The 23,301-nt window shown below is 43.2% G+C and overlaps 2 protein-coding genes across 4 annotated transcripts in view; one reads left to right on the top strand and one right to left on the bottom strand.

The window, feature by feature from the left end:
* The window catches only part of IDUA (iduronidase alpha-L-), a 225,068-nt gene that overhangs the window by 14,408 nt on the left and 187,359 nt on the right, over positions 1-23,301 (top strand). For both annotated transcript variants that reach the window (XM_030194465.1, XM_030194464.1), the window contains exon 2: positions 3,090-3,230. In XM_030194465.1, the coding sequence (XP_030050325.1) occupies positions 3,090-3,230 (141 nt within the window). The remainder of the gene's footprint in view (positions 1-3,089; positions 3,231-23,301) is intronic.
* The window catches only part of SLC26A1 (solute carrier family 26 member 1), a 37,725-nt gene continuing 34,915 nt past the window's right edge, over positions 20,492-23,301 (bottom strand). For both annotated transcript variants that reach the window (XM_030194463.1, XM_030194462.1), the window contains one exon: positions 20,492-22,515. In XM_030194463.1, coding sequence (XP_030050323.1) covers positions 20,986-22,515 — 1,530 coding nt within the window. In that variant the 3' untranslated portion in view covers positions 20,492-20,985. The remainder of the gene's footprint in view (positions 22,516-23,301) is intronic.

Genomic DNA, 23,301 nt, shown 5'->3' with positions numbered 1-23,301 from the left:
ATGACATTTGAGGCTGGCAAAAAATATTTTTAAAGTTTTTTTTTTAGGGTGGGTGGGGGTTAGTGACCACTGGGGGAGTAAGGAGAGGTCATCCCCGATTCCCTCCGGTGGTCATCTGGTCAGTTCGGGCACCATTTTGAGGTTTGGTCACAGGAAAAAATGGACCAAGTAAAGTCGGCCAAGTGCTCGTCAGGGACGCCCTTCTTTTTTCCATTATTGGCCGAGGACGCCCATGTGTTAAGCACGCCCCAGTCCCACCTTCGCTATGCTTCCGACATGTCCCCGGGAACTTTGGTTGTCCCTGCGACGGAAAGCAGTTGGGACGCCCAAAATCGGCTTTCGATTATGCCGATTTGGGTGACCCTGGGAGAAGGACGACAATCTCCCGATTTGTGTCGAAAGATGGGCGCCCTTCTCTTTCGAAAATAAGCCTGTTGGTGACCTACCTATGCATATAGCATAACATAACATTTTTATGCTCCGCAATAACCTCACAGTTCTAAGTGGATAACAATCATAAAATCTGGGTATTCTTAGCTACAGTGGCATACCAAGGGGGGGGGGGCGGTCCGCCCCGGGTGCACGCCGCTGGGGGGTGCACCCGGGGCAGAGGGAGCTGCAGCGAACGAACGAAGTTTAGTGAACTCGGAGGAGCAGGCGCGCACCGCGGCACCCACCCCCCCAGCGGTGTGCACCCGGGGGGGGATGTCATTTCACCGGAGGGGGGGAGGTGTCATCTAGCGGGTGGGCGCTGCACCCGGGGGGGGGGGCGCATCGGCGCTCCGCCCCGGGTGCCATCCAGGCCAGGAACGCCACTGCTTAGCTATTACAAATGTCTAACACATCAACAATATACAATCACACTATGATTGGCCACATACAAATTTCTGAAACAGATAAGTTTTAAAGTCCAAATAGCCATTAGTGCTCAAATATTTTGCAGAAATTTCATTACCCAGTTACTTGAGCCTCTTTTTACCCAGTACAGAGAAAAAAGCAAATAAATAAGAACTTAAAGACTGAACAGACCCTGTTAAAACTAAATGGTTGACTAAAACAGTACCTTACACAACAAACAGAAAACTTCTTGCTCAAATTGGAAGCCAATGCACCATAAGATAACAACAATAAATACTATGAAATTTCTGTAAAGAAAAAAATTAAACATAAAACTGTATTTTGTATTGTCTGGAGTTTTTTCATCAAATATACAGGACAGTTCAAATAAATGATATTGCAATAATCTAAGAGGCTTAGCAACAGAGTTTGTACCAGTAGGCAAAATTGCCTCTCCTCAAAATATTTGCGAATGTACCGGAAATTTCACATAAGCTCAAAAGCTCTTTATTTATTTAATATATATGTGTTAATCCCCTAATTCTATAATTAGTACTCATCAGTAATTGGATGTTAATTCAAGTTTCTAGTTATTGAAAATTTACTATCCCGCCTAATGGGAGGTACCATCTAGGCGACGTACAGTCTAAAATCAAAGAGGGGTTAGATTAATGGACTGGACAACAGACAGTAGGGAAAGGGGGAAGAACTCCATATCTTGATGGAAAGAGAGGAGGGGAATAAAAACAATGAGGTTGCACCTGTAACCAGACTCACAGTGATTTCACTGATTTCTGAGAAAATTAGCCATGGATGTAAGATCAGGGGTGGACGGGAATGCATCTCGGAAGAGGAAGGTTTTGAGTTCTGATTTAAGTACGTCTGTAGAGGAGCATTGATGCAGATGAACAGCTGATGAATTCCAAAGGTCAGGCCCTGAACAGAAAAATTTGTGTGTCTAGTATGTTCATGGTGGATAGCTCTATAAGCGGGCACGTGGAGACAATGTTGTTGTTCAGCTCTAAGGGCCTGGGAAAGAAGATGTGGAATCAAATAGCGATCTAAGCACGGGGGCTCATCAAAGGTACAAGTCTTAAAGAGTAGCAGAAAAAGTTTGTATGTGATCCGATGTGGGATGGGTAACAACTGGAATTTATGGCAATAATTGGAATTTATGCATGGATCTTTATAGTCGCTGTTGTTTTCCACACCGATCCAAAAAGGGGGCCCGGCCATGGGTGGGTCGAGCACTTCTAGGATTTGTGCACAGTATTATAAAATTCAGGGGATCCATGCCTAATTTAGGCATTGGGGATTTACACCAGGGTTCAGTCAGTATGAATCCTTGCGCCCAAAATCGGGTGTGGATCCCAATGCTAAGCGCTACTCTATAAAAGGTGTCCAAATTGGAATAGCGCTTAGCACACTTTTTTTTTGTATGCAAACACTGTTCCCTCTAAGCTGAGTGGGAGTCCTCCAGCTATAGGTCCTGCCAGTGGGTGGCGCTGTTTTACTATCACTTTTTCAATAGTGAGGGACAGGCAAGCTCTGCAGGACTCTAAAGAATCTGCCTGTCCTTAGCAAACAGGATATTAAAGGACCACCTCCCATTGGCTGCAGTGCAGTTGGAGGACTCCCGCCAGTGGTGTTCCTAGGTCAGCTGCCATCTGGGGCAGATCACCACTGCGCCCCCCCCCCTGGTGCATCACTCCCCCCCCCGATGCATCAAATCCCCCCCCCCCCCCCCAGTGAATCATGACCCCTCCTCCCAGTGCATTGCTCTTGCCTCTTGGAGGTGCAGGGAGCAGTCGTGTGGCTATCGGCTTTGCCAGTTCCCTGCCTCGGAACAGGAAGTAGCATCAGAGGGAGCAGGGAACCGGCGGAGCTGACAGCTGCACGACTGCTCCCTGCACACCCTTGTAGCGTGCACCTTGGGCGGACTTGCCCCCACCGCCCTACCCTTGGTATGCCACTGACTCCTGCTCAGCTTAAAGGAAACAGTTCACCCAAATTTAGGCGCCATTTACTGAATTTAGTCCTAAGCGACTTGTGCGTATCAGTTGTAGAATAGTGCCTGGCACTGACGTGCATAAATGGTAGCATTCTGTTACTTACATGTGTAGTTGGTGCTTGAGACTGGGCAGCAGGTTAGAGAATGAGGGAAAGATGCATAAGAATGCAGATGGAGTTGTGTTTTGAGTTCTATAAGAATGTAATTTTCTTAGTTAATTTTGTTTCAATTTTTTTCCTAGCCCTCCTTTACCACACAACAGATCAGACGTATTTGATTCCAGCAAAGACCAGCAACTTAATCTTGCATATGTTTCTTCAGTACCCCAAAGTGGCATTGAACAAATCAGAATTCACTGGTTACTGGATCTCATTACAATTGAGTAAGTCAGCATTTTTATGACAAGCGGAATTCACACATTTGATTCATTTTCATTTGTTAAACAATTAAAGACATTCAGAAAATTGCCTAGCTCCTGGGAAGTCAAAGAATGAACATACAGACCAATAAATTCAAACAAAACATTTAGGAGTTATTTGCCCCTTAGTCCACATTGAATGGCACTAATATGTGTTATGTTACTGCAAAATGTGCTACTACAAGTTACTGTAGGGTAGATAATAATGAGATGCAAAGCAAATGCACATAAAACACCTAATTATTATGTAAATTGAATAATATAGCTTGCAGTGAATATTGCTGTGTTATTCCTGGAAAATAATGGAAGCTCAAAGCTGTCTGTTTCTTTCTGGGAGCATTGGGCTTAAAGGGGCCAGCACATGTAAAAAGAAAATGCACCCCTTTCTCCCCCCCAAAAAACACCCTGCCCAAATACACACCTCCCTCCTTCCTGAAGACTGTTCCCAATAGAGTCTGCCTCCAAGAGGCTCCCCCCTGAGAAGACTCCCACCCTCCTGTAACCCCCCCCCCCCACCCCCACCCCACACACACCCACCAGGCCTACCTTTCTTAATTCTTGGTGTCTAGGAGTGTCCAGGGCAGGAGCGATCTCCAGTGACTCCTACTAGTGCAGGGTTAAAAAAAAGTGTTGGTGACCTCTAGAGGTGGTCTTACAGTACTACCATTAGGGGTCGAGTGACTGCGGATTGCTCCTGCCCCAGGTACCCTATGAGGGAGTAGATAGTATAGTTCAGTCACCTTGCAGTAGGCAGAGGCTGAGGCTGAACCTGAACCTGAGTCAGAGGGGCTGGGCTCAGGTTAGGAGGGCATTAAAGTTCTTGATCCAGAACAGTTCAGGGAGGCCCCGATACAGAGGTTTCCACCAGGAAGACCCTGAATGCAGAGGATCCAAGAGTGGCAAGTAGGGCTGCAGTACCTGGGAAGAGCCTGGGGAAGAAGAGTGTCTTAGCAGGGAGTGCTAACCCAATAAGTGAAGGAACAGTAGAAGATTGAGGTAGGGCAAGTTTGTCTTACAACATGGTAGACATTGTGACTTGGGAAGACAGTGGAAGTTGAACAGTGTGGATTCTACAAAGAACAAAGGTAGTTGGGTGCTTGGTGGAGGGGTGACCAATTAAGTGCCGTTGGCCTACAGGAACAGGCCACGGGAGAGAAAGCTTGTGACCACATGAAGTGACTTTGCATGTTTATTTATCTCTGAGCTGTGGAGAAAACAGGTTACATGTTTCTCCGTGTGTAAATAAATATTTTCCTTTCACCTTTAACCCCTGACTGGCTGTATTTATTGAAGGTCTCCTGCCCAACTCATTTCATTCAATCACATACCTGGATCATGCTATAGAATACCAGCATAACCCTCAGTGGTGCACCTAACATTTACATGTCAGCAGTTACGTCAGCCATAGACCTAGCGTAACAGCGGACATGTATCTGATGCACTTTTTGGTTAATGTTGTAAACTATTTCGGTAGTTCCCAAACCTGGCCCTGGAGGCACCCCAGCCAGTCAAGTTTCCAGGATATCCACAATGAATATTAATGAGAGAGATTTGCATGCAATGGAGGCAGTGCATGCAAATCTAGCTCATGAATATTCATTGTGGATATCCTGGAAACTTGACTGGCTGGGGTGCCTCCAGGACCAGATTTGGGAACCACTAAACTATTTTATTGGTTAATGTTGTATAGTGCTGATATTGTAAACCGTCTCGGAATTTTTTTTATGCTGATGGTATATAAAAACTTACGTTAGTGTTAGTAATTTACAAAACACATTTATATTCTTTGGCGTTTCCAGGGTCCTGCTGAGACTCGGTGATCAGTTGATGGCTCTGTATTTCTCTCGCCACCTCCTCTCTCCCTTCCTCTTCTGCTTTCCTGATATAATGCATTAATTGTAAACTGCTTTGATTGTTGCCTGACAATACCAAATGAAACTATTCTGTAAGTTACGTGCGTAACTGGAGTCCGCCCCATTGCAGTTAGGTGCTATAGCACTTATGCACGACCTTATAGAAAAGTGCTCAGAGTGCTACTTTTCTGTGCATTTACACAAGCAAGGGGCACGTGACCGCAGGTGCAGGGTTAAAGAATTGCCGTTAAACTGTGTGCCTACTTTTACAAGACCTGTGTGTAGGCCTTTTCAGGGCTGTAGTTTAGTTGAAGCAGAGGTGTGTTTGTAATATTCATGTGTATTTTATAAAAGATACATGTACCTGTGTAGAATATGCATACAAATGTACAGTTTCTTCAAGCAGCTGTAAGTTTATGCATCAGCATTTCAGCACTATTTCGGTAAGTTCTTGGAGTCTACTTTATAAAGGGACATAGGGCTAGATTCTGTTTTCCACTCTGTATATATTCCCGGAGTTGGTACTCTGCTCTCCGGAACCTGTAAGCCACATTGAGCCTACTGCTATGTGAGAAAATGTGGGATACAAATGTAATAAATAAATAAATAAATAAATATATCACACTGAAAAAAATCGCTGCCTAAAAAAAATACACCTAGGCGTATTCTATAAAGTACACCTAAATGTAGAATATTCCTAAATTTTGGCGCAGTTTATAGAATACACTGAGCGCCACAACCAAATTTAGTCGCAGGCATGACAGTGCGCATGGATTTTAGAAATGCCCACGATTCATCCATTCCATGCTCATGGCCACACCTCCTTTTCAACTATGTGACTTAGAATTTATACGTATCACATTACAGAATACGTATAGATAGTTGTGTACGTAAATTCTAATTAAAGTTAATTAGTATCAATAATTGCTTGTTAACATCCAATTATCGGCGCTGATTGGCTTGATAACTAAGTTGAGTGCGCAAATCCAGAATAAGACCTGATTTGCACGTGCAATTTAAGTCGCACTGTACAGAATCTAGGGGATAATGTTTATGTTGCCTTTATAAAATAGCTGCCTTTTTAGTCTTCTCATCTAGCTGCCCCATTATACCATTACTCTCTTAGACCTGCTGGGCCTGATATTCAGAACTTCCTTTGCAATCTCATATAATTTAATTCTAATCTCATAAACTGGCCTCTGAAAATTTACTAGGGCTAAGAATGTTTGCTCAAAATTTCACTGAACTCTTACATTTAGGAGCATAAAAAAGTGGGTGTGGAATTTAGGAGCCTAGCACTGATTTTCAGCACTAGGCTCATTAACTAGACTAAACAAATCAAGGGAAACAATGACAGGCGTAAGTTATGAGCATAATTTTTAAGGATGACTTTCAGCTAAACAGTTGTGCTCCTAAATTTGGCTGAAAATAGGGCACAAATTTAGGAGCACAAATTTAGAGGCTCAGCAATTTCTGAATATCAGGTTTGTTATTTATGACCTTGGCCAATTCATTTTACCCTCTATTGGCCCAGGTACACACTTAGGGGCCTATTTACTAAGCTGTGTTATTGCAATAACATACATTAATGGATGCAAACCACACACTGGTTGGCATAAGTCAGCTAGACTCATTCTGTTGTTGTTTATATGAGATCACTTGGACAGGCTTCTCTGCTCTTAAAGATAAATTTTATTTGTTTGCAGACGACATGTTGATTTTGTTCCCATGGAGAATGACCTCAATGCGAGGGTTAATGACAGCATCACTTTTAGTACAGTGATTCTCAACCTTTTTTTCAGTAGGGACACACCTACTACTACTACTACTACTACTTAACATTTCTAGAGCGCTACTAGGGTTACGCAGCGCTGTACAAAATAAAGAAGGACGGTCCCTGCTCAAAGGCGCTTACAATCTAAAGAACGAAATGTCAAGTTGGGCAGTCTAGATTTCCTGGGTAGAGGTGTAGAGGTTAGGTGCCAAAGGCGACGTTGAAGAGGTGGGCTTTAAGCAGAGATTTGAAGATGGGCAGGGAGGGGGCCTGGCGTATGGGCTCGGGGAGTTTGTTCCACGCGTGGGGTGAAGCGAGACAGAAAGGCGGAGCCTGGAGTTGGCGGTGGTGGAGAATGGTACTGAAAGGAGGGATTTGTCATGAGAGCGGAGGTACGGGTAGGAACGTAAGGGGAGATGAGGGTTGAGAGGTAAGGAGGGGCTGCAGATCGAGTACATTTGTAGGTTAGTAGCAGAAGCTTGAATTGAATGTGGTACCTGATCGGAAGCCAATGAAGTGACTTGAGGAGAGGGGTGATATGAGTGTATCGGTTCAGGTGAAGATAAGACGCACAGCAGAGTTCTGAACGGACTGAAGGGGGGCTAGGTGGCTAAGTGGGAGACCAGTGAGGAGTAGGTTGCAGTAGTCAAGGCGAGAGGTAATGAGAGAGTGGATGAGAGTTTGGGTGGTGTGCTCAGAGAGGAAAGGGCAGATTTTGCTAATGTTATAGAGGAAGAAGTGACAGGTCTTGGCTATCTGCTGGATATGCGCAGAGAAGGAGAGGGAGGAGTCGAAGATGACACCGAGGTTGCGGGCAGATGAGACGGGGACGATGAGAGTGTTATCAACCGAAATAGAGAGTGGAGGTAGAGGGGAAGTGGGTGACGGACGATGCATGCATACATGGCCTTCATGGACCTTTGGTCTGATACAGTATGGCAATTCTTATGAATTAAATGTTAACATGCTCTGCATCCACAAATACCCCATCTTCCCCTAACAACAGGCACTGATCATAACGAGCACATTTTCTCTATGGAAGTTACCATACAAAAATAAATAAATAAAAGCATGATCTCATGTCATTAGAGTATAATAACAATATCTCTCCACTACCAGGCACGTTGAGAAATACAAAACTTGAAAACAAAATCCTAACTCAAAATACACAAGTGGCAAATCTACCATACAAAAACAATAGCACCAATTCCGATGATTTAAAGAACATGAACCTTAGCTAAGAACAGGTAACACTACAAATATTACATAGAACCCTAGAACACCAATAAACCTAATACAAGTAAAACATAACGAGTGCTACGAAGCTACATGCAGACAGAATACCACACCTTAGCAACACACAAAACACAGACAAACCCACACCAAATACAGATCAAAGGGATCACAAATTTGAAATGCAAATATTTGAAAACAAAAATTGAACTGAGAACCCCAGAAGTCAAACTAGGCATGTACTGCAACATAGGAGAACACCCCCCCCCCAAAAAAAAAACAAAACAAAACAGAAATGTACTCCTCTTCTACTAAACAGGACCACTCTTTTTCCAAACTCAGCAGGGCAACCTGTGGTCGTGACACAGGATGATTGCCCCTAATGCAACTTTGGTGAAACCGGATTCCCAGTCGGGATTTACTAGTTGTTGACCTCGCCATCCCTCAAGAGAAGAAGGCAGTATGAGATAAGTGGATTACAAATACTCAATATTGTGATTTAGAAAGTTCACTGAGATGTTATTTTTTTTTCATTCCTGTGGACGGACATATATATATTTTATACTGTTGGAGAATTAACAATTTTTTTCACACTATGTAAGTAAGTGGAGGTTTTTTTCTGACATATGATGGTGACGTGGTTTAAGCCTTTGTATATTATAGGCTTAAAAATTTAAGCCTATAATATACATATTTTTTTCTGAGGTCTTTTTTTCCACATTTTTAGTGTTGAATGTATGTTTCTCATTCAGTGTTGATCCCATATGTTAAGATCTTGCGTATTTTTTCTAGATTTTCTGACCTGTCCAGACAGTGCCAGGACAGTAAGGAGGCAGAGCAAAGATGAAGCTAGAACTTATCCAGTTAGCAATGATATTCTGTTCGCTAGCTGGATAAGTATCCAGATAAAGCTTGTACACTGTATTTTATCCCACTGGACCTTTAACAAGGTGGGATTAGATAAATATTTGCTGCATTGTGTTTCTCAGATTTCAGAGATATTGTTGGGGTTGGAAGGGTAGAGGGTTGCAGGGAGGTTATTTCAGTTGCTCTTTGGAAATGATCATTTTTTATCCTGTGGCTGTGCAGGGAAGGGCTATAAACAGCTCGGGCCCTTTCTGGCACCCTTTTTAAGTGGGGCAGGGAGGGCATATGGTGGAGGATATGCTTGTGAAGGGGTGAGGAGGGGGGACAGGGAGATTTGTTGTATCCTTGATCTGTATTTTTGTTTTCTATTTTTGATTTATAAACAACAGTTCAGAATATTGTTCCTTTTATACTTTATAAAAAGATTTAATATAAAATCATAACTGTTTGAGGCTTGTGTGGATGGGGACAGAGCTCGTAGGGACGGGGTAGGGATGGAGACAGAGTTTGCGGGGATGTGGTGGGGACAGGTCCAATTTTTGTCCTTGTGTCATTCTTTAATTAGAACTGAATCAGTCTGTTAGACCTGGGGCGAGCTGGCAGCCCTGGGGGAAAGAGTCACTCTGTTCGGTGCTTCTGTATGCAGATTGCAGACTGTGTGTGTCACCCGCCTGGGGCTACCTGCGGCCACTTAGAGGGTCTAGCCCCAGCACAGCTCAGGTACCCCTGCACCTGCCACGTGCTCTACACTAGCACCCTCCTCCCACCGACTGAGTCCCAACCACCTCTGGGCGAGTCTCCTACTTTCAAATTATCCCCAGTGATTCCTAGGTTACTGGGGCCACACTCCCAGAGGTCCTACAGTTCCTAAAAAAGCACCCTCAGACCCAACACACAAACCACCAGGATTCTTAGTCAGTTCCAGACAAGCTGAGGCAATAAACTACAAATGTTTATTGTCATGAAAAATTAGAACAATGAACAGAAAAGGTGCAATCAGCAAAACAATAACAGGTAACTGAAATATGGATCAAATATCAACTATCAATATGAATCAACTATTAACTATCTTAACATTTGTACACTATCTAAATAGTACCTGGGGAGATCAGGACATATAGCTGCTCACAGGTTATCAAATATAACTTTTCACAGGGCCTCAGCAAAGAGATCTTTCTGTCTCTTCTATCTGGCTAAGACTGGGGGGAAAAGCCAGTACATCCTAGATGAATTGAGCTCCTGGGTCAATCAGAGCCCAGAACAGCAAGTTTTCAAAAGTATACTGCATCTTATTTCCTATCTAAAAAACAGTCATTTCTCTGTAACAGCTTTAAAGCAAAGGATCACCACCTGCTGGCCAATAGGAGAAATACATTTAAAGAAATAATACAGTTTACAGGCTTAGAATCCACTGTTTTGTGTCATAGTGTGTATTCCAGAAGTTCTGCATTTGGAGGATCATATTTATGGGGGTTGGGGAATTTGGGAGATAGATCATATGTATGGGGAGATCTGAACTTATGTTGACTGCTCCATACATGCTCTGTAATTTAAACCACAATAAAGTGTATATGTAGATTAATAATTACAGTATTGTACCAGAGATGCCAGGTTATCCAGTTCCAGGCTGGAGATGTTGGACAGTCCTGGATTTCTGACTACCCCATCCTAGTGCATTATGGGACTCGCAGCATGATTTTAATGGGCAGGATCAGGAACTATGAATTCCAAACTGCTTTGAGATGTAAGTTTAAAAACTAGGACTGTCCCAAAAATGACCAGCTTGGAGGTGGGTAACTTGGGGGCTCATTTTGAAAGCACTTGGGGGCCCGATGCATAAAGGCATCCATAAAATACAGTTGCCTTGGTTAAAATCTAAGCGAGTTGCAAACAGCGACCAATGCACAAGGGGATCGTATGCAAATGTGCTGCACGGATCCCCTCTTTGTGCATTGTTCACTGTTTGTGACTTCGAGCTGTCAAATGCATTTGACACTCCAATGCAAACCTGACCCGACTGACCCCCCCCCCTGCTGACCCCCCCCCCATATCCGGCCCTCACCAATCAAGAATGGCCCTGGTGGTCTAGTGAGACCCCTCCCCATCCCATCCCGTGCCTTAAAGGACTGGAGGCAAGAGGGCAGAAACAGCATCTCCTCCCTCCTGTTTCGGGTGCTGCCTCTTCCAAAGTGCAGCACCCAGCTCCTGCCTGGTGCATTGGGCAGGGCAGAGCACCATATAAGGAGTTTTTCTCCTTACATGGTGTTTAGCCACAGAAAACATCTGTGTGCATTACTGGCTAAATAACGTTTGCTTTAAACTAGCTACAGCCTTCGTGACTGGCCCTGGTGGCCTAGTGACCTTCCCTCCATGTTTTGTCCCTAACCTTCTTAAAAGGTTGGAGGCAGGAGGGCAGGAGCAACATCTCCTCCCTCTTGCTTCAGGCACTGCCTCTTCCAAACTGGCGGCGCCCTGCCCCAGCCTCTGCCCCTGAAGGTGGTCGAGAAGAGTTACCCCCTCGACTGGCCCATTGACAGCAGCACTCTTCGCACATGTTCAGTTTACACATGAACTGAGTGTTGCCAGGGCTGCGGGTTTCTCGCCAATTGGGCTCTTTTCTGCGAGCCGCTGCGGCTTTTTCACGCCACATGCGGGTTGCGGGATTTGGGGTGGCTTTTTTAAGCCCCGCCGGCGTTTTTTTTTCGCCCACCACCGGTTTTTTTCCCTGCAGCCACTGGCTGCGGGTTGGCTGGTTTTCCCACGGCCGTGGCCAGTAGAAGCCCCACGGAGGTGGGCTTAATGATGTCATTTGTATGCAAATGGCCTCATTAATATTTATTAGTGATGTCATTCACATGCAAATTGACTTTGTGCGGTTTTGGGCTGGCTTTGGGCGTGACAAATTGTTTTCCATATGGCAACACTGCTGAGCATGTGTGAGGAGTGCTGATGTCAGTGGCAGGAGGGGAGGCCACTGACTTCTTTCCTACTGAGCAAGCACTGGGACAATTTTTGCAGTGGATCTCATTGGCTGGTGGGCACTGAGCATTCCTGCCAGCAAAAATAAGGAATGTGGCAGGGGGAGGGCAGGGCATTGTCCCCTCAGTTAATCCCTGGGCCCCCCTAAAAATCCAATGCTGGCTACACCCCTGGATTAGAGAACTTACCTACTGACCTTGAATATAATTCACCTTGAGCCATAACTAAAAAAAGACATGCACTAAATCCAAATAATAAATAAACAAACCTCCAGTTTTTAAATGTTATTGTTGCAGTTCCTGTTGGAGGAGAATAATAACTGGGAAAATGTAACATCATATTTCTGTCAATGTCTTTTTTTGTTGTTGTTAAATAACAAAGTGACAGTGAACCCACTGCATCTATAAACTTTGGGTTCATATTCATAAGGGTTTGTCCAACTTTGAACAATGAACCTGCTATCGAGTGGGAAAGAGTGGGGTATAAATGCCACAAATAAATAAAAGTTTAATCATGAAAACAGGGTGTCTATCAATAACATTCTGAGACAAAAAATTTCTTGGAGGCCTTTATTCTAACACAATGAATACAAATGTATAGTGAGCTGATATCAGAGATCACTAAAATCGCCATTGTTACCTAAATCAACTCACTAATTATAGTAATAAAATCAGGTGTGTTTTAACATGAATTGGTAAAGTCTTTACAATAAACACATTGCCCAAACGCTATTGCAGTGAGCCAGCTCCACTAATTATTGACTAGATAAATGGATCTGTTAAACTTTTCCTCAGTATCTAATTCCTAACTACAACATCCTGTTTTTAAAATCCCCCTTCTCCTAATAACAGCTTTATGAATCTCTGCCTCTACCAGTAATTTATATTCTAATGCCAGATCCATTTCAAACACATGATAAATGTTATGATGTACCTGTAATAACTGTCCTATTCTTATCGATACCATTGATAGTATAGCATAACCTCCTTTTTCACATCGTCCATCAATTAAGGGAAAGAAAAGATTAGCATTTTTTTGATAAACCTCTGGCTGTTGAAGGAGCACAATTTATGGAAAGATCTTGCCAGAATGTTCTTATCTCACAGTCCATGTCACTCATTTAGGAAGAATATAAAAACTTACTTATTCAAAAAGTTTGTAATTTAGTAAAAAAAAAGGTTTTTTGGTCTGAGTTTTATAGCTTTCCAGAAGTATGTTCTGGTTTTCTTGATGTTGGACCCGCTTAGAACTTAAAGGTGTTAATGGGATATAAGCCTAGACATAATGTAATGTAATCTTCAATAGTATTTTTAATGACAGATTCAAAGAGGGATGATCACTAATGAACATGCTTTGACACATATTTTGAAAGGATAGTGGACCTTGTGAATGCGTCATTCCATGAATGACTACATCTTTGTGTCTTCAAAAAAAAAGCTTTCAACTATAAAGTTAAATAAACTTTCAATTTAGTTTAGAATATCTACATTTGACAAATTCAGTATAATAGTTTACATTATAATACTAAGTACATAATAACATAAGCGTTGCCATGCTAGGACAGACCGAAAGTTCATCAAGCCCAGCATACTGTTTCCAACAGCAGCCAATCCAGGTTACAAGTAACAGGCAAGATCCCAAATCAGTACAATACATTTTATGCTGCTTTTTCTAGAAATAAGCAGTGGATTTTCCCAAGTCCATCTTACAGTGGCTTATGGACTTTTCTTTTAGAAAGCTAGCCAAACTTTTTCTTAAACCCCATTAAGCTAACTGCTTTTACCATATTCTCTGACACTTCTACCATTAATACCCACTCCAAAATGTTAATAACTAGGGGGCCCTTTTACAGAGCAGCGGTAAGTCCTACGCGGGCTTACCGCTCGTTCTTCCAGGACTACTTCCGGCACAACGCGGCCGCTAGCGGTACTCCTGCCCCAAGCATGCGCCATTTCTGGGGAAAAAGAAAATCCCAGGAAATGGCTTGTGCAGCGATAATCCAGCAGTACTCGGGCATTGCCGTATGCTGCCTGGTTACCCGCTGGGGTTAGCATGGGAGCCCTTATCGCCACCTCAGCTGGTGGCAGTAAGGGCTCCCTGCCACATGGCCATGCTGTAAGAGTTCTCTTACTGTATGACTATGATGGGCATTTTTGAAAGAATGTCTAAATCAGAATTTGGACGTTTTACAAAGATGTCCAAAATTCCGAACAGAAAGAAGGTCATTTTCGAAAAAGATGGACGTCTGTCTTTTGTGTTCGAAAATACTATGGACGTCCTGTGATTTGGACGTCCTTTTTTTTGGTCCATTTTCGAACAAAAGACGTCCAAATGCAAGATGTACAAAACAGAGAAGGAGAAGGAGTGGCTTAATGGTTAGTGCAGCAGGCTTTGATCCTGGCAATATGGGTTCAATTCCTACTGCTGCTCCTTGTGACCTTGGGCAAATCAAATACACAAGGGGCATTTTTGGATATGACATCTAAGTCTGAATTTGGACATTTTTCGTAAAGCGTCCAAAATCAGAACAGAAAAGGTCATTTTCTACAAAAAAAAAAGGCTCTTTTCCTTTTGAAAATGCTGTTTGGAAAAACATTTTGTGATTTGGATGTTTTATTTTTTGGTCCATTTTCAAACAAATACATCCAAATGCAAAACGTACAAAATACACAAGAAAATCCACAATAAAGTGAAACAATTCACATGTTCTAAGTGTGGTAAAAGCTTTGGTTATAATGTAAATCTCAGTGCATCAAAAAGTCCACATGGGAGAGAAACAATTTGCATGTATAGAGTCTGGTAAAAGCTTTGGTCAGAAGGTAGACCTCACAATACACCAGAGAATCCACACAGGAGTGAAGCCATTTACATGTCCTGAGTGTGGTAAAAGCTTTGGTTGGAAAGAAAGCCTCACATGGCATCAGAGAATCCACACAGGGATGAAACTATTTATGTGCACTGAGGAGGTAAAAGCTTCAGTTGCATTGGGATGTGTGATTAGGGAATGTACACTCTTGCTATGAAGTATGGAAAAATAGCACTCTGGTATTTAGATATATGTAATGAGACCTCCTTTTCATCTATAGATCTGAATTCAAAACCCAAACCTAATGATAAACAATAGACACAAGGCTCGGATGATATTAAAAAAATAGAAAGCTTGGCATCAGGTAGAATAGTGGAAAAGTGACTTCCCAGAAAAGCAGTGGACTTTATAAAATGCTCCCAGGTACACATCTCACCATTGCTCCCTTACCTTGTCTGCTGAGCCCCCCAAAACCCACTACCCCCAACTGTACACCACTACCATAGCCCTTACAGGTGAAGGGAGCACTAATAGGTGGATACAGTGGGTTTCTGGTGGGATTTGGAGGGCTCACAGTTTCCTCCAGAAGTGTAACAAGTAGGGGAAGGTAGAAGCCTGGGTCCACCTGTCTGCAGTGCACTGCACCACTACTAGACTACTCCAGGGACCTGCATGCTATTCTAATTGACCTGGGTATAACATCTGAGGTTGGCAATAATATTTTTAATCACATTTTGGGGGGGGGGGGTGGAAGGGGGATAGTGACCACTGGGGGAGTAAGGGGAGGTGATCCCCGAGTCCCTCCAGTGGTCATCTGGTCATTTGGGGCACCTCTTGGGTGGAGTAGAAGACTAGCCTAGTGGTTAGTGCAGCAGACTTTGATCCTGGGGAAGGGGGTTAAATTCCCACTACAACTATTCACTATAAAAACAGGTCTAGCTCAAAACAACTAAGTTTTAGTCTTGGACGTCGTTTTGTTCCATTGTTGCTGAAAGATGTCCATGTCTTAGGAATGCCCAAGTCCTGCCTTGAACATGCCCCTGAGATTTGGACGTCGTTCTGAGGACTTCAGAGAAAGACATCCAAAAAGAGGTTTCGATAATACTGATTTGGACATTTCTGTGAGATAAACATCCAAATGCTGACTTATGTCACTTTTTAGACGGCTATCTCTTTTGAAAATGAGCCTGTATGAGTGCTGGGGGCTTTTTACCTGCTGCAGTAAAAAGGGCCCTGTCGCGTGGGAAAACCTTCCCTGCCACTAGTGCAGGGCCCTTTTTCCCGCAGCTTGGTAAAAGGACCCCTAGGAGACCAACATACTAAAGTATGATGTAGATGGGGACCTATGCATTTGAGAACTAGCTTTTCATGGTTTTCTGTGGGCTTTTTTTTGTTATATTTGTACCCTGTGCTTTCCCACTCATGGCAGGCTCAATGTGGCTTACATATTGTATACAGGTACTTATTTGTACCTGGGGCAGTGGAGGGTGAAGTGACTTGCCCAGAGTCACAAGGAGCTGCCTGTGCTTGAAGTGGGAATCAAACTCAGTTCTTCAGTTCCCCAGGACCAATGTCCACCACCCTAACCACTAGGCCACTCCTCCACTCCACTATGCACATGCGGCCTGTCTGTGAAAACATTTGCTAAATTTGGCTAGTGCTTGTAGTAAATCTAGCCTTATGAGTGAAGGATTACTAACAAGCATTTCCATAGCTTGCTATGCATGAAAGGCTATGCAAATTTATTTATAAGCTGCAATGCAAAAAACCATGCAAAACAGCTCATTATATGTGAAAATTGGCATGTGGAAATGTTTTTGTGTACTGGGATGGATGGGAATCTTCTCCCAATTCAGCAGTAACTCTTTCAGAAACTGATTTAATACGTCGCTTTGCCTTTAGTAATCAGTCTCTTAAGGTGCTTGCAAATCACTGGCAGAAGCCAGCAGTCTCTCTTCTCAAAGCATGCTATCAGCTGTGTGACAGCACCCCTTTGATAGGCGAAGCAAAGAGGCAGTTGCCTCTGTTTCACATATCACCATGGCCTGGGTCACCACCAGTCTGTCTCTTGCTCATACCCCCTAGTGTTCAACTAGCCTGTCTCTCACTCATAACCCCTCCTCAGCCTTCAGCCAGTTTCTCTCTGGCTCATATCCCCTAGCCTTCACCCAGCCTCTCTCACTTATACATCCAGCATTCGCTCCGTGTCTCTCTCTTATATACTCCCTGCTTTCACTCAGTCTCTCTCGCCTTTGCCCAATCTCTTGCTCATACCCCACTCTAGGAGCAAGCCAGTCCTCCAAGTTGGGGGTGGGGGTCCAGAGGTGGACTGGGGGGGGGGGGGTAACTCATTCCCTCTCTCCCCCTCCCCCGTGCGCCAAAAGTAATACCTTTCCTGGAGGGGGTGCGAAAGCCCTGCCAGCCAGACCTTCTCCTTGCTCTGCCGCAGTACAGAAGAAGCCGGGGCATCTTCCTGCCACCGGACACTGGGTCTCCCCAAGCATGCTCAGTTCTTGTGCGAACTGAGTATGTGCGTGGAGTTCCGGCATCAACAGTTGGAGGCACACTGCTGAATTCTGTACTGCAGCAGCGTGAATAGGAGGGGAGCAGCTTGGCAATAAACATATTTGGCTGGCAGGGCTTTGGCAACCCCGCCAGCCATTTAATGGGAGCTGCATGTTTGAAGGGGACGTGAGCCTAAAGGATGATGTCAGAAGAAGGCGGGACACTGAGCGAACGAATGGAAGGCTAGAGACGTCGGGACTGGGAGCACCGCCTCCTTCCTGACGCTGCGCTGCGGAGGAAGGTAAATTTAAAAGAAAAAAAAAGGAAAGGGATCTTGGGTGGGGGGGGAGAAGAGGGTGGGCAGTTCCTACATGGGAGCGGGAGGGGCAAGGTAAGCATGCAGCGGCGGCGCCCCCCAGAGGATGGCGCCCCCCTGCGGCGCTTACCCTGCTTACCGCATCGGCACGGCCCTGATGGGCCCCCCTGTGGCTACGTCACTGCCCCTCTCATCATCATAAACCCAGTCTCTCTTGTTCATACCCCTCCCCCAGAATTCATCCAATCTCTCTCTTGCTTATACTTGCTCCCCCCTCCCCCAGACTTCACTGTCTCTCTCTCACTCTTTATAACATTCAAAACCCAAATCTAATGATAAACAATAGACACAAGGCTCGGATGTTATAAAAAATAGAAAGCTTGGCTTCAGGTAGGAATAGTGGAAAAGTGACATCCCAGAAAAGCAATAGGGCATCCTTGGGGGCACTGCAGTGGACTTTATAAAATGCTCCCAGGTACACATCTCACCATTGATTTATGAGTGTGAGGTAATGGAATTGGGTGTGGGGAGATGCGCACATAAATTTCAGTTATTGCCAATTAACTGCAATAATTGTTTACATCAGTTAATTGGCTCGTATCCACATGCAAATTTTGGCACCAAAATCTGATAGCCATGTATAGAATCCGGGGAACATGCAACATATCTTTTTGGAACTTTCAAAACACAGTGAATAGCAGTCGAAACGCAGTTTACACTCTCCATTCTCCATCAAGAAGCAGGATGTCGGGCACACATATGAGTGACGCCATCGCACAATGCTGGGACAGAGCAGCTCTCCCAGCGCTTAGAACCTGTGTGAAGTTCTGAGCATCCTGGCCTTTCCCATACACTGTGGTTTCAGTCCCCTCAGTTTTGTTTTGTCCACTCTGACATGCTTTCAAATTTCATAGAAACTCCGGTCAAAGAGCCAATTCCTGTACATGACCTTTTGCATGAGATACCCACAATGAATAAGCATGAGCCAGGTTTTCATACAATATGTATGCAAATCTATCTCATGCATATTCATTGTGAGTATCTTGAAAACCTGACTGGTTAGGTGTGTCCTGAAGACTGGGTTGAAAACCCCTGCTCTAAACACTAGACTATAAATGGACTTTTGCTTACTATCTTGTAACAGATCCAGAAAGCTTACATAGTTGTTCTTTTTACACCAAAAGATTTGGCATTTTGGAGATAATTTTGTGAAGTATTTTAAGTGTGTAAAGCTTGCTTTACACATTGAAAAGTACTTTATAGTTGCCTGGCGGGCATGCCGAAGCCCCACCAGCCAAATATATGCAGTTCCACCACTCCCCTCCTCCTCATGCTGCTTCTTTTATGCTGAATTGGTGGTTTGCCTTCAGCTGCCAATGCTGGGACTTTTTCTGCATGAAGGAAGCAGTGCAAGGAGGAGGAGAGTAGTGACTCTGCATATATTTGGCTGGTGGGGCTTCGGTATCCCTACCAGCTAACCCACTACCAAAAATTCACAGTCAACCAAGAAACATACCACATCGAAACACAACTTAAAATACTAGGAATCATTCTCGACAAACACCTAACACTGGACAATCAAATATTAGCAGTAATATCAAAATGCTTCAGAACAGTATGGAAACTGAGAAGAATAAGAGACTAATTCCCTAGACAATCTTTCAGAATACTGGTCAAATCAACTAGACTACTGCAATGCAGCATCCATAGGGTGCATGCCAAACACACTAAAATTGCTGCAAACAATCCAAACACAGCAGCAAGACTGATTTTCAAGAAATTGAAATATGAAAGAGGAACCCCACTGCTTGAAACACTAGATTGGCTACCAGTCAAGGCAAGAATATTTTTCAAAGCGAGCACCCTAATTTTCAAGATACTATTCAGAATGGCACCCGAATATATGCTTAATATGATTGAACTATCCTCAAGAAATGCCAGCCCAGAAAACAGAAATTACCTACTCCTGCATCTACCTAACTGCAAAAACACCATCTACAAAACTATCTACACAACAGGATTTAGCTACTTGTGTTCCAAATGGTGGAACTCAATACCAAAAACTATAAGAAGTATCACAAATCTCCAATTCAGAAAATAAATGAAAACTCACCTCTTCAAAAAATTCTACAGCTAATCACAAAGATATTGTTGTCTTCCTTTCAAATCTACCTCTTCAAAAACTATATGAATAAATATCACCAAAACTCTACAATTGAACACAAAAGCTGCCACTACCTTTTTCCACTTCAAAAACTCTATGAATAACCACACAAACTATAGATGCCCTCTCAACATTGCACAGCACTATTGTAACTCCACCAAAATGTAAATTGTAAGCCACTTTGAACCGAAACTTGTTTTTGGATAATAGTGGGATACAAGAATGCATAAATAAAATAAATAAATGTTTAACATTAATGTGCACACGTGGGAGGGAGAGAAAAGGTGGGAGGAATGTGTTATCGTCACCCCAGTCCACCCCTGGGCATCCCTAAAATTGGACGGCTGGCTACACCCCTGCTTTTATGCAATATGCATGTAGGTGTTTCTGGAGGAATAATTTGTGCTGCTTGAACTCTCGGCAGCCATTTTGAAGCGGCACCGGGAGTGAGGTCTGCAGCAGCGCTGGGCAGGAAAGAGGGTTCTCTTCCTGCCCCGAAGAGGCCACTAGACCACCAGGGCACAATGATAAGGTACAGGAGGGGAGGGGAGGACATCCTGAGGCCCGGCTGCCAGCCTGCCTGTCCGTCTGCAAACCTAGACAAATGGGCAGGCTGGCAAACTACTACTACTACTATTTAGCATTTCTATAGCGCTACAAGGCGTACGTAGTGCTGCACAAACATAGAAGAAAGACAGTCCCTGCTCAAAGAGCTTACAATCCCTGAATGCCACGCAGTGTCCTCAAAAAGAGGACATGTCCGGGTAAATCTGGACATATGGTAACCCTAAGGAGGAACAGGAGAAGAAGGACAGTTTTCTACTCTGTTCTCGATCTAGCCCTTCATTCCTCCTCTCTGCAGGCTGCTTGAAAGAGAGGGGCTAAAGCAGAACACCCCTTCTGCTCTGCAATCAGAACAAAAATGGTGGAACTGCGTTCCAGGCTGTTTTCCCTAGAAATTAAGTCCTGATGAACACCTCTCTCTGTGTCTTTCTGTCTCTATTTTTCTGCCTGTCTCTGTTTATATCATGCAAATAATTACTCTCAAGAGGACTCTTGGCATTCAGTTCCTACATTTACTAACAGGTCATGGCAGATATTCATAGAAATGCTAGTTATAAGGTTTTCCTGCATTTTCAATATATTCACTGAGTATTCTCATACCAGATGAAAACTTGATTTGGCTAACATCAGTTTTTTTTTTAATTAATCCCATATGAAACTATATAGTGGTGTCAGTTACCACAGACATTTTTTCTTTTGCAAACTGAACAGCACTATGAACACTGTAGAAAAGTAGTTCATGAATATCTTTGTTATCTTTCCCAAAGTATTCACTCCTTTCCAAAGAGTCAATTACTGAGGGATTACAACAAGACAGAACAACACCGATGCCTACTTCTTGGTACCCTTTCAGGATTCCTTTCAACGTATTAACACCAGTTGTATCTAAAAAAGGAATAGAAGAACAGTCAACAATAATTGTATGAAAATCAAGCTGGTTTGGGACTAGATTTGAGGTGGTGTCGGCATTGTTAATTCTCTCGACAGCTGCAGCCCTTTTCTTTCCTTTACTCGCAAGTTCCTTTTCTTTCTTTTTATTCTTTTTTCTCCTTATTATTTCCAGCGCAGGGTCTAATCCCGTCATTTTGTAGAGGGATTGCAAGAAGAAACCTTTATTTGCATAGTAAAGAGGTGCTTCAAAACGAAATATTTTGATGTTTGAAACAGGAAAAAGATGTTCATATTTCCTGTCATCTTCATAGAAAACGGTGTTTTGGATTTGACTGAGTAGAGCTGTATGAGGCAGCTGCATTCGGGCAATAATGCACAGCATTGAAAATATAACCCCAATTAAAAGACCCATTTCTGTGCTAATGAAAGCAGATGAGAGTGCAGTAACACTCCATACCAAACAGTCCACTTTGTTCAGGTGCCATCGTATTGGCAGGTCTTTGAATTTCCTAAGGGCTTCTCTTAAACTGACTATAATAATGCAAGCCAAAACACATTTTTGTAGGGAGTAAAAAAATGGGGCGAATACAAGCAGGACCAACAGCACTACCAGTGCACTTACGACACTTGAAACCTGGGTCTGGCATCCCGTGGAAGCTTTTACAAGAGTTTTAGCCAGAGCTGCACTGGTTGCAAAAGAGTGAAAAAAGGAAGGGATAATATTGCAGAATCCTATAGCAAACATTTCTTGGTTGGCTTTCACGGTGTATTCGTATTTTTTTGCAAACATTTCTGATAATGAAACTGTAAATGCGAAACTGACAACGGCTAGAGGTACAGCATCCGCAGCAACACGTGGCATGACCCAGACATCTGGTATTTTAGGAGGTATAAATCCAGTTGGAATTGAACCAGAAACGCTTGTTCCATATACTTGGTTTAAATTACCAAAATGTGATATCAATGTTGCCACTACAATAACGATAAGCTCCGTCGGGAGAGGGAGTTTTAGTTTTTGTTTGTATCGATCGCCAAGTTCTTTGGCAGCGATTAGTACGACAATACAAATAGCACTTGTTATTACGTCACAGAAGTTTGTTTCAGAAATGTTTTTAAAAATGTTGATCCAGGTTGTTATGATCATTCCATACCCCTGACTGCGTGGAATTTTTATTCCAAGGAGATACTTAACTTGAGCTGTTAAAATCATCAATGAAGCACCGGTGGCAAATCCATCCAACATAGGTTCAGAAAGATACATAGATAAAAATCCCAATTGAAAAACACCCATTAGCACCTAAAAATGAGAAAGAAGACTGGTATGAATAAAGAAATTATAAATTAATCTTTGCTTTCAGTTTAAGAGGTTTCAAGTTTTTAATAATGAAAATCCTTTTTGTTGTATTGAATAGGTAAAGGGTCATGGACTTGATATATCACCTACTTATGAACAATATGTTAAAATCCACAGCTCAATGTTGAGCACTGGTCAAAAAAACAGAGGGGTAGATATTCAGTTTGGTTTAACTGGGTAGGAGACACTCTTAACTGGGCAGTGCTACTGAATATCAGCTGTGACCGCCATGGACCAATAAAAATAAATAGTGGAACCTTAGAGTAAGAACTGATAAAATATAACCTCCCCCGATATTCAGCCGGCAGTGGTCAGTGTTTATTTAAATGTTGATCATCGCTGGCTAAATTATCCCCCGATATTCAGTGCCAGACACTGGAACTGAATGTTGGGGGATAATTTTGGGCGGGCTGGGTGCCAGAACTTATGTGGACCCGGCCAATATCCAGCCATTTTAATTCTACAGTTTAATATGTCTAGCGTGTTTGATATAGTTGACCATTGTATTTTACTAAGTTTAATGGATCATTTTGGCATCTGTGGTGTAGTCCTGCAATGGTTCAAAAGTTTTCTGACATTTTGACAATATCAAGTAATGCAGACTGGTCTTATGTCTCCACTTTGGTCCTCTGTTTGTAGTGTTCCCCTGGGCTGCCTTCTTTCCCCCATTCTGTTCAAGTTAATGATGGCTCCACTAGGTAGTTCCAAAAAACAACAAGGCAAACGATC

This window comes from Microcaecilia unicolor, chromosome 2, assembly GCF_901765095.1.
Source record: "Microcaecilia unicolor chromosome 2, aMicUni1.1, whole genome shotgun sequence".
In the NCBI taxonomy this organism is placed as follows: domain Eukaryota; kingdom Metazoa; phylum Chordata; class Amphibia; order Gymnophiona; family Siphonopidae; genus Microcaecilia; species Microcaecilia unicolor.
This window is presented reverse-complemented; position numbering and strand designations above follow the sequence as displayed.